The sequence below is a fragment of the Cupressus sempervirens genome, chromosome 5 (assembly GCF_028749045.1).
Source record: "Cupressus sempervirens isolate cs-2001-9-10 chromosome 5, ASM2874904v1, whole genome shotgun sequence".
Classification (NCBI taxonomy): Eukaryota; Viridiplantae; Streptophyta; class Pinopsida; order Cupressales; family Cupressaceae; genus Cupressus; species Cupressus sempervirens.
Window position 1 is genome coordinate 2,031,636 of NC_143122.1, and position 12,286 is coordinate 2,043,921.

The following is a 12,286-nucleotide window of genomic DNA, read 5'->3' on the forward strand; positions in this document are numbered from 1 at the left end:
TTTCAGTGGAGAAATCCTTCATAAGATCTTGGAAGACATCCTTTCTTCCTCAAATATGTTATTGGATATTGCTAAATATGTTATCAAACAATTTCTGATATGCCATACTTTATGGCAGAGACTTGTTTGTGCATTCTAAAATTTGTCTATTTGCAGTACAATGGAGCCATGAATCCCAATAGCCCTTCTACTATGATTTTGTCTATAGTCTAAAATGCATCAAAGCTATCTGCCATTTGTCAATATCTTAGTTTAGATTTTCCTGGACAAATAATTTTAGTGAGAAAAACAATTTTTCAACTTGTTTTTATCAAGTGACAATAGAAATACTGTATTCATAAAACTACCAACTTTCTTAAATTTTGAAACTTCGAACTGAACCATACTGTCAGTTTATTGTGGGATTTAAACATTTGTTATGTTATCATCATTAATCTTTCAAAACTTGTCCTTACAGAGATACTGCTCATACACTTCACAAGGCACAAGTTTTACTTCTATCATGTCTGGAGACCTTGTGCTAAAATCCGTATGTGAGAGATGCGGGGCAAAATCAAACTTATATGGAAGTAACTGCAAGCATGTGACAATATGCCTGCCTTGCGGAAAACATTTGGCACAAACAAAAGCAGTTTGTTCCACTTGCAGAAGCCCTGTCACAAATTTGATTCGTGTAAGTTGGATATTATTGAAGATATATTTACTGTAGGAAAATGTTTGAACATAAAACGTTAGATTCACTGTTAAGTCTGTTGAGCATTCTATTTTATGATAGTAACTCTCATATGAAAGCTAGCTAAGTTTAATTAAATATATATTTGCAAATATGGTAACTTCTTTTTATATGCATTGAAGACAAACTTTTACTATAGGAATTGAAACTAGGTGTTTTAAACTGTAGGTTCAATCAGCGGGGATAATATTGATGTAGTGAATTGTTAAGAATTTGTGCAGGAGTATAATGTTCGAGCAACAAACATTAGTGATAAAAGTTTTTCCATTGGAACCTTTAAAGATGGTTTACCAGAATGTTTGAAGAAGGGTTCTGCAAAGTTATTCATGCATAAGGAAGGTCTAAAGGATCCCAAGCTAACAGATGCTTTGAGGGTATTCCTTCTCACCTTGATGCACAACAGAAAAATATTGAATTTATGAGATCTGTATATACATTGATCATTCTAAATGTCAATAGGGTTTGTTAAAGTGTCACTTAAGAAAGTTTTGTTTTAATCTTTCATTGTGTCCTATTCAGCCATATGCTTATACACAGTTTTTGGTCAGGCCAAACACGAAAAGAAGCCATGGATAATAGAAGATGAATCTGGGGAACAAATGTATAAAGGGAGACTTGAGGGTTCACAGCAGGGGGCTTACTACATATTGATGATTCATGAAAGGGACTTTCTGGCCATTCCTGTTGATGAATGGTACTTCTTTTGTCTCTTCATCTGTTTAATGTTTTCAAAACATTCAAGAGGCTAATGCCAATTATCATGGATAGCAGTGTCTTTTTTCCTTCTTTAGTATGTGATATTTAAGATGGCCTATTTTTCATATATTAGCTTATGTATTGATTGTTGCAATAAAACCTTTGGCAGGTATACTTTTAACAAGGTGGTTAAATGTAAACAGCTATCTTTGGAAGAAGCAGAGGAGAAAATGAAAAATCGAAAGAAAACTGCTGAAGGATTTTCTAGATGGATGATGAAAATAGCAAACAGTGGTGGTGCTAGCGCTAAAGATGGCAAACTTGAAGAGCTTGAAGGTGGTGCAAGGAGTGGACGCAAAAAGGGTGATGATGAAGGCAATGACAATGTTCTTTCTGATAGAGAAGAGGAGAATGATAGAGAAGAGGAGAATGAGGATGAAGAGGAGGAGAGAAAAACCAGGCTTGGCCTAAACAAAAGGGTTGGTGATGAGAATGAGGAAGAAGTGAAAGGAGGTGACTTTGATGCAGATGCTGATGATGACACAGGAAAAGGCAAGTTCTTATCTATTAATGATCTTTATAAAGTGTAGAGATTAACATGCTAGTTGAAGAATACCTTAGCCAATCCCGTCTTTTGCCTCCACATTCTTTATGCGGATTGTACTTCTAACTAATAGATGTTTCTGAAAAAAACACTAAATTAATTTTTTTAAAGATTCTAACAACAATAGATTAAATTTATCATGAGCTTTGTTTGAGAGTAAAACCGACAAAGATGATAAGTTTGAACTATATATTATATTAAGTTTAAGTTTGAACTTTGAACTTTATGTGACCATGCCTTATTGGGAAAGTGTGTGTTATGACCAAAAGAAGGATGAAATCAATTCATCAAGGGTGTAATGGATGAAAGACATAGAGTTAAATAATTCAAGTTCTATGCCTACCTTTGGTCATGTAAAGGATGGAACTTGTTCCTACTTCTCTTGCAAACTATTGCTTCTGAACTTGTTGATATCAACTCTATCTAGGGCTTGAGCTTCAATCTGTAATTTGTTTGATATTGCTTACCTTTTTCTTCAGGTGATGACTGGGAGCATGACGAAATATTTACAGATGATGATGAAGCAGTTGGAAGTGACGCTGAAGATGAAGAGGAAGATGAATCGGATTCTGAAGCTTCAGTTCTGCCAGAAAATAAACAGGTCTAGTTGCATCCAGAAGTATTGTTTCCCTTAGAATATCATGAATTCTGCTTACACAAATGAACTTTGCTAAAATTTGGTTATCTACAACTTCTTTTCCAAGATTAGATTTTTTTTGAAAATTTCTGTATTGGATCTTCTTAAGTTTATTGTGCACATTACATGTAAAAAAATTAATAGAATTATGCACAAGCTTATATTCTACATCCAGCTGCAATTCTGTTAGACCAAAAGAAAATGTTTGTTGACGTAGATTACAAAACTCTCTTACCAACACTGTCGTGGTTCAAGGTTTGTTGACGCAGATTATGAATTTAACAAAGGGCTACTCCTTGCCGTATTTTGGTAGAAGAGCTTGGTTCAATAGGGGTTAGAGATTTTGCATTTCATTTAGGGCCCGTTTGGTTGCTGGAATACAACCGGAATAAGAATAGGAAATTAGAATATGATTTGTATTCTTTGTTTGGTGCGTGGAATAGGAATAGGGAATAGAAAAACATATTCTCATTTTAGCTCTAAAATGAGCTTTTGTCCATTCCAAAAAATACCTGTAATTAGAATTGCTATTCTTGGATTCATTTTAACTTTTTCAAATTTGATTAAATTTTCAAATCTGCTTTGACCTGGGGTGAGCGCTGAAACTCTGTTTTCAATATTTTCAAATATTTCAACAATTTTCCAATGGCGCCGATTGCATCTTCAAAAATATTTTCAAATATTTCACCGATTTTCCAATGGCACCGATTGCAAGTTAACCCTATTCCAATTTAAGCTTGCATAACCAAACAAGGGATAAACAAGCTTGGATTGCAATTTTCCATTCCTATTCTTCATTCTCCATTCCCATTCAAATTTTCTATCCTAATTCTCAATTCCTACGCTTGCAACCAAACGGGCCCTTAGGTTAGAAAATCTGTTCATTCCAGGGCTATATGGACTTTTATTGTGTATGTATTTATTCTCTTTGAGGGTTAGCTGATAACTCTTGCAACCTAAATTGGCCTAAATTGGCCTCTTGATTCTTCGAAAACTGCATGTGAAGTGATAATGTCTAAGGCGTTGAGGTTATATTCAAGTGCTGTTTCATTTACATGTGTATATCACTAAATTGCAGGATGGAGATGAATGTAACGAAGAGGAAGGTGATGATCTAAGCATTTCTGGAAAAGAGTTGAAGAAGTTGTCACAAAGACAATCCAGGATAGATGATGATACTGGTGCCAGAGATGTATGTTTTGTCCACTCTTATCATTAGAACATTTTGCCTTTCGTTTAATCTTTAAACAATGGGCATCTTATTTTGGATTTTCATACCGAGATGGGTTGCATTAGTTTATTCATTGTCATGGATCTTTGTCTTGTTTTTCAAATAATGTCTAAGAGAAAAGAAGCCTCTCTTAATATTTTACAGTGCCATCTCTTTCATTACATTATCTTTTAAAGAAGCCTCTCTTAATATTTTACAGTGCCATCTCTTTCATTACATTATCTTTTAAAGCTATTAGATTTTCACAAACTATGTAAATGTTCTATCTTTTTTCAAGATTAGATTGTATAAAGTTTTTAATAATAATGTTTTGGATCACATTATATGACTTATTATCAGAAATCATATAGTATAATTTCCAATAATATTACTAAAAAAATTTACCTAATCAAATTCAAAAAAAGATAGAATATTTCTTTTTTCTATTCTGCCTACATTTTCTTCAATACCCCAGCCTGACATCAGTTCGATGGCTTGTAATTACGGTGTAACAATGGAAAGAATACCATAAAATTTGTGAATCACTTTTCCCATGATCAATGGATTCTAGTTATAGTGTAACTATGGAACACCATAAAAAATTGTGAGCCACTTTTCCTAAGATCACTTGTATGCAAAGCAGTAGATTTCAATAGGTTTCACTCATATTCTTCTACAATCCCAGAACTGTTATTTTTTCATTGATCATTAGTTGTTTTTTATTAGAACAGGTGGATGGAGAGAAGCATATTACAATCGCAAAAGTTATGACTAGTCCAGCATCTATTAGCAGCATGCCACAAACAACAAAATCTGGTAGAGCAAAAAGGAAATCAGACAATGAGGATTTGAAGTCAACTGAAGCTTCACCAACAAAGGGGCTAAAGGCAGACGTAAGTAATATCTTTAATGAGATGCAATAGTAACAAAAATGCACTTTGGTGAGTGTGAGCCCTTGCCATAGATATTTGCAAATATGTTTATGAATTCTCTTCTCTTTTCTGACTTTGATTGTATAATATTTTTTATCATTAACTTTTAAGGTTATACTATATGATCTATCATTAGGATGTAATCATTAGAATGTAAGAAAGTCAAGGAAGATCATGTAGTGTGATCTGAAATAATAAAAAAAAATATTACACAATCGAATTTTTAAAAAAATTCATTAACATGAATTGTAGAAATCTGACTTCACTGATATGTTCCTTTTGTTGGATTTATCATTCTGAAGATGTGAATGTTTTGCAGTCCATTAAAACAAACAGTGTAAGAGATGAAGTTACATCTACATCAAAAAGTGTTTCAACCTTAGGGAAGCATACATTGCCTACATCTAACAAGGCCACATTTGGACAAACAGAAGCGCCAGTAATAGAGGAGGAATTGTTGAATTTTTTGAGAGAAAAGGCTCCAATAACAATTCAAAGTATTGCAGCTACATTTAGGCCCAGAATCAAGACTCAAGAGGTATGTATTGTACTTGATGGCAGCAATATTGAAATATTTGAACTCTTAAATTTATAATAAACTCACAATCAGATCAGAAATTTCTTTGACGAAAAGAATTGAATTTTTTAATCCATTTGAATAAGTATGTTTACCAAGGAAAGTACAAAGTTCATCTAGCTATTTCTTCTTATGACCTTGGAAACCTGAAGTCTTCAATTATGTTGCTTTCAGTTCCAAAGTTTCAATCAGAGTACAGATGGTACCCTTAACTCTTGGCTGGTTGGATTTGACATTCTTTGATTCTCTTTCTTTGTGGTACAGGACAAGACAGCATTTGCTCAAGCCTTGAAGAAAATTTCTCATCTTGAGAAAATTAATGGTGTCAATCATTTGGTGTTACGAAATATATAAAGTTATCAATTTTGTTTGAGTTGATGTTTGAATTTGGTTGTTCTCTCTGATAACAATTATATTTACAAAACATATCTAACATAAATTGATATAATTAGATTTTTATATTGATGATAGATCAGTAACTGTTACAGGAACTGCAATTTTATTCAAAGTTTTCGTTCTTTCTTATTTGCAGAGTTTAAGAAAATACTTGTCCATAGTCTAATTAGTCTTCCAACACTACAAAGCTATAATTAAATTGTTAAATTGTTTTCAAAGTTTTTTTTCTAACAGATATTTAAACGTTGAATTAAAAGGATTAAAAGGACTTCAATAAAAGTTAGAATTCTGTTAAATGAAAGAATAGATTATTTTAGACAAATGATAGTTCATATTTTTATTTACATTAGGTTATTATTTATTTATAGTATGTTTGCATTATCAATTTAAATATCTTTTTTTAACAATTTTATTCAGAAGTTTTGAAATTAATTTGAAAGGTATGAGAGGTTCAAATGAGTTCTAATGTGGTTGTCATTAAAATAGTTCATCTAATTAGAATATTAAATCATTCAAATTAAACTACATATCTATTATAATACAAAATGTAATATTTATCATTCAAAAATGTACTATAGGTACAACTATGTGAATAAATGTGTATTGTACAACTAATATTCTATCAGAATATTTTAATTTCAATTTCATGTTTTGATGAAATATTAAAAAAGACAATAAAAGTAGGGATATGAAGTCTTTGCCCTACTAGGGTTTCATGTGATCTTTGAGTTTCCTTGTGTATGACTCTCTGTTCCTTTTGTGTTTTCCACCTATCAAACCACATTTTCTGCAGGAGTTTTTAGGCCATTTATAATGGCCCCAGCCAGTGGTAACCTAGTTGTTGATACTAGTGTTCATGTTGCTACTTCGGAAAGCCATGGCACCTCCATTGAACAAATGTCCTTGCAAATTTGTCTAGAAGGTTTTTCATGAGGTACTCCTGATATTATCCTTCCTTTGAAAGAATTTGATGTTGCTTGTGATTGGTTAGAACAACATACCTTGATAGGTATTTTGTCGGTAGGACTCCTCCTGAAGCTATGCTCTGAGAATGGGTTAACAAGAGCCGGAGTGCTTATGGAGTCTACCTTAATGCTATGCAAAACCTTACCAAAGGTTTTTTTATGTTATTTTGTCAACCCATCTCAAGTAGATATGGTGTTTAACAATGGCCCATGGTTTATATGCTCCTCCTTGCTTTTTTTTTAAAGATGGTCGACAGACTTTACTATCTTTGATGAAAAAAAGCTTAGGATCCCTATGTGGGTTGAGTTCTTGGGTTTACCCTTTCCGTGTTAGCCTTTTATCAAGTCTATTGCTAATACAATTGGAAAAGTTATTACTAAGGAAAATGAAAAGTTTTTTAATGCTCATCCTTAGAAATGTGTATGTGTTGAGGTTGATCTCTCCAAGGATCTCAAGAATTTTGTAGAAATATAGATTAGTTCTCAAACCTTCTCTCAGAAGGTGCTCTATTTGAACTTGCCCAAAACCTGTTATAGGTGTTAGTCAACAGATCGCAAGATTAGGGATTGCCCTTTGGCTATGCCTAGGGTTAAACCCCTACCTAAGGAGGCTCCAACTAAATCTACAGAAGGGAAATAAAAAGATGAATGGACTATAGTTGGGCACAAGGGTAAAACTCCCTCAACTTTGAAATAGTCATATGTAGTTGTTGTTTGGGTTCCTCCTTGCCATGAGAGAGAAAACTCTAGCTGTTGTAGGGATAAAGTCAAATTTTTCAAATTCAAACCTTGGTGTTTCCCAGGATTCAAACCCTAGAAGTTCATAGGGGATCAAGGTGGCTGCAAGGGCTAACATTTCTATGGTGATTCACATACCTCTTGCAGCCTCTTCTATTATGAAGTAGAATGTGCAATGTTGTCACAGTTCTTCTGGATGTGTTGAGAGACTAGAGAAAAGACAAGCCATCAATCCAAAGGATTTTCCTACTGGATACAACCAAGCTTCCACTTTTCTACAAAATAGCTATTCCTCTCTTGAGGATGAGGAAGATATGGAAGACTTTTCATGAATTTTTTATCATGTAACATAAAAGGTCTTATAGACCTCTCAAGAACGTACTATGTTAGGGATATGTCATGTCCCCTTTTCAAATAATTAAAAATAATAATCTTTGCTAAGGCAGGCAGGCCCAAAAAGGTGAAGTTTTGGAAAAAGGGGATAATCTTTGGAAGCTAATGGACTAATAAATGAAGATTATTATTAAAATAAGTTTTATTAACCCCTCTTGGACGTGAGTTAGGGTTATGCCCTCTTTTAAGGGGTTTGGAGGCATTTTGGGCTAATTCCAAAACTTGATTTTTGCTCATTTCTTTGTTATTCTTTAGAGGCTGCCAAACCTGTGGAGAAGGAGACCCAAGAACGGGAGTTTGCAGGTTTCTAGGGAGACCCAAGAATAGGAGTTTGTAAGTTTCCAGGAAGGCTAAGGATGGGAGTTTGAAGCCATTCCATGTGCATCCTCATGCCGAGTTTGCCTTTGTGCTGAACAGTGCAGATTTGTGAGTTTCCGGGTGTATTTTTTGTATGAGTTTGGTGTTTTCAATTGAGTATTTCATATCAGTTTGGGTTGCTGCTTTATTTCAGACTTTAAAATGTTAAAATAGAGCTGAATATATGTATTGGGATGTGATTAAACTTCTGAGATAGATTATTAGTGTTTTTGTGGTGTTTTCGGGCATTTTTGTGTTAATTTCGAGAGCCCGATGAGCATAGTTTTTGTCCTACATTTGTGAACTATTTTGTAAAGGCTATACAGATCTGGAAATGTCATTTTGTAGGCTGTTATGCTGCTGAAATTTCTGTAAAAATGTCCATTTTCAGATTTATTAATAATAGGTGAAGTTGTGAAGCTTTTGGCACTATTTCGGTCATACCCGATTTGGGTTTATTTGAGAAATTGGTGGATCTTTGTAATATTGGTTGTTTGGTTTTAAAAATCTGATTTGAGGCTTGAAATATCATGTAAAATCAGAAAAGGGACATTTCAGTGGCATCAGAGCCATGATCTTGCCAGCCTGAGAGTTTGTAGAAGTTTGCATGTCAGTTTTGATAACTACCCAGATCTCGCATGTCAGTTTTGACAACTACCCAGATCTTGCATGTCAGTTTTGACAACTACCCAAATCTCGCATGTCGGTTTTGACAACTACCCAGATCTTGCATGTTAGTTTTGACACTACCTAGATCTTGCTTGTCAGTTTTGACAACTACCCAGATCTTGCATGTCAATTTTGACAACTACCCAGATCTTGTATGTCAGTTTTGACAACTACCCAGATCTTGCATGTCAGTTTTGATAACTACCCAAATCTTGCATGTCAAAATTTATGGTTGAATTCTACTTCTAATCATTTGCATGTTAGTTCTTGGTGAATTTGGTGGTTGCGTGTTGCTTCTAATCAGCTGCATGTCAAAATTTATGGTTGCATGCAACTAAGTGAAAGAGAAAAGAGATATTTACAGCGAGAAAAGAATAAAAATTTTTTGGTGAAACCTCCAGTTGAAAGTAAAAGTATAAAATCCAAGGAAGGAAAAAGTATGGCTAATCTAGATGAGATGGCAAAGAAATTCTTCCAAGACATCCAAAATACTCAGAAGCAAACAATGGATAGTTTGGCAGAAACTAGAGAGGCTTTGCGAATATTGACAGAAAAATTGCAAGGAGTTGCATCCATTAATGAGAAAGGGAGCACTTTAGAGGAGTCAAAAAATCTGAAACTCACACCCTCTCAATAAAAAAAAAACTATTTTTCTGCATGCAGATGAGCCACCAGTGCTAAATCTAGCCCTTAATCCCATGGAAGAGGTTACAGGTAACTTGATTGCATTAAGAGCTACTTACAATGGTTTAGATGATGACTTTCGTAGTTTAGTTCCTTTTAGAGAATATGTGGATATGATGAACACTTTGATGCCCAAGAAAGAGTACAGAAGGGAGCATGACATAAGTGGAAAAGAGCTCAAAAATAAAATAAGCAAGTTTATAGCACCTACTTTTGATGGAACAAATAAAATTTCAGCTAGAGCATGGCTACAAAAATTATAGACCTTCTTCACACTTAACCCCATGAAGGAGAGTGATGTTGTTCAAATTGCAAGTCTACACTTGGAAGATGCAGCGTATGATTGGTGGTATCATGGAATGACTACTCAAGGTCATGATCAGGTAACTACATTTGATGATTTTAGTCAAAGAGCGATAGATAGATTTGACCTCAAGGAAGATGATTATGAGGATGTTGTTGTGCATGATGGTGAGATACCTAGTAGAGATGAGCAGACATTGAGCATTCATGGCTTTTCTGAGAGAGAGTACCAGGCACAGTTAGATGTTTCGTCACATGAGGTTGAGGCTAGTAGTACTTCACATGATTTATCTTGCCAGATAAAGGTGAGTGAAGACAGTATTGTGACTACATTATCTCATCATGACAAGTATGTGGAGTTAGTTGGTATTGGTCATATTACTCAGGTGAAGAGTTTTCTTGAGTTACTAGCTGATTCTAGTTTATGGATATGGACTCGAGATTGTTATATTGGCATTTGGGATTCAGTTGACTGGAAATCTTTAACACTTTTTGGTAGCAGTGATTGTTTGGGTGCTATCATGGATTTGATTAGCAGATTGCATGGTGTTGTCTTTTCTTGTGATAGTAGCTTGTCCAATGTTAGTATTAGTTTTTATACACTGGTGTTGGGCTTTGTTCATATATCCAATCGACCATTTTTGCTAGAATATGTTGATGATCTTTCATATTTGGTAGTGTGTATAGATGAGTCCCAGGGTCATATTGGCATTGATGACATCTAGGAGGATGTAGTGGGTAGTTTTGAAGACTTAGTTTCCTTGGCAGTTTCTTTTGGTACAGAGGAGTTGGATAGCAGTGCTACAGTTTTTGATACTCTGTTTGTTGATATGAGCTTTGGAGTTGATTCACAGGATATGGATGGTAATACTCTAGGGACTAGTAACTTTGAGAATACTCCTTTAGACAGTGCATCAGAGGAGGTTTGTAGGAGACAGTCTAGCCAGTGCCATCATGTGTCTAATTAATTAGGAGTTAGTGAGCGAGACATTGCTATCGCTTGCTAGCATTTTGATGTTGCTCATCAGTTGTTAGCTGTTTATGGATGGGGTTCTCCTACTAGTGATGAGCAGGGAAGCAATTATCTTTCCTTGACAAAGTTCCACTCTTTATGGGAGGCTATCCAGATTTTGAGATAGGATTATATGCAGTTGGTAGCCGATAGAGATTATCTTATGGAGTGGGGCAGTACAACATACAATGCATTGTTGGACAAGGAAGATGAGGTGAGTGAGCTTACTCAGCAGCTTGAGGTGACTTCTGAGATTCTTGAGAGTACACAGTTGGCTTTCAAGGAGTCACAGTTTCATTTGGCTAAGGTGACCATGGAGTTAGAGCAACTATAGTCTTTACTAGATTCTATACAGTCACAAGCTATGGTGTTTGGTGATTCGAGGATGTCCATGGTCGAGATTGTCAAAGATAGTGGAGATGGGGATGCATCCATCCTTGATACTAACATTGGCATATCAGGTTTGTCCCCACTAGAGTCAGGTTCAGTTGAGTTGGGTGCTGCAATAGATTGTTGTGGTATGCCTGACATGGTGGTGACCTCTAGTACTGATGGCACGAAGACTAGAGATGTATCAAAGATCATGTGTGATGTTGGTGAGCTGGCAGTTGGCATGGTTCCTGCTAGTAATACTACTCCCTTGGTGATATCTTCGAAGGTAGTTGTCTGTTCCAACATGGTTAATGATCAATTGTAGTTAGTTACATCTGGATTGTAGTCTGAGCCACTGATTGAGATTGGTTCATTCTATCGACATTACATTGTGAGATATGCTCATGACCATGTTAATGAGATGATGATACAGAGATGTACTTTGGTTCCTAGTGCTTATCATCAGTTATGGGATAGTTTGATGCCTCAGGATGAGAGTTGTGATGGGCACGACATGGTGATAGGTCCTGTAGTTGATAGCTTGATAATACATGACTTAGAGCAGGAGTTTTGGAGTGATGCTTCAGTAGGTGTTGCTATTGATTCTACTCCTTTGGCTATGACATCTCCTGACTTAGCTGGTGATCAATCACAGTGGGTTGTATCACTTGTTCATGGTGAGCTGTTGACTAAGGTTGGTTTTTTTTATCAACATTATATTGTAGGGTATGTACATCAGTTAGCATTTGATCCTTGTGTTGAGGAGTTGATGGCAGACAAACTTGGTTTGGGTTCCATTTCTTGCTCTTTATCTTGTAATGTTTTTATACCATCATTAGTGCATGGGAGTTATGGTTATGAGATAGTGGCTAGTGATTTGCAGAGTTGTGTTGACTGCAAGAGTTGTATAGTGTGTGGATTCTCCATATTTGGTACAATTTCATTCGAGAGCGTTCACCATTGTTGCAGAGTTGGATTGTACATTTCGTATAGGCCAGTGGGATATGT

The 12,286-nt window shown here is 35.2% G+C and overlaps 1 protein-coding gene across 1 annotated transcript in view; it reads left to right on the plus strand.

Annotated features, from left to right (window-relative positions):
- Positions 1-502: 502 nt before the first annotated feature.
- The window catches only part of LOC149554310 (transcription initiation factor IIF subunit alpha-like), a 75,788-nt gene continuing 64,004 nt past the window's right edge, over positions 503-12,286 (plus strand). The window contains exons 1-10 of the mRNA XM_089828419.1: positions 503-673; positions 955-1,107; positions 1,282-1,427; positions 1,599-1,981; positions 2,513-2,634; positions 2,815-2,925; positions 3,749-3,862; positions 4,612-4,773; positions 5,132-5,350; positions 5,654-5,725. Of these exons, the coding sequence (XP_089684545.1) occupies positions 503-673; positions 955-1,107; positions 1,282-1,427; positions 1,599-1,981; positions 2,513-2,634; positions 2,815-2,925; positions 3,749-3,862; positions 4,612-4,773; positions 5,132-5,350; positions 5,654-5,725 (1,653 nt within the window). The remainder of the gene's footprint in view (positions 674-954; positions 1,108-1,281; positions 1,428-1,598; positions 1,982-2,512; positions 2,635-2,814; positions 2,926-3,748; positions 3,863-4,611; positions 4,774-5,131; positions 5,351-5,653; positions 5,726-12,286) is intronic.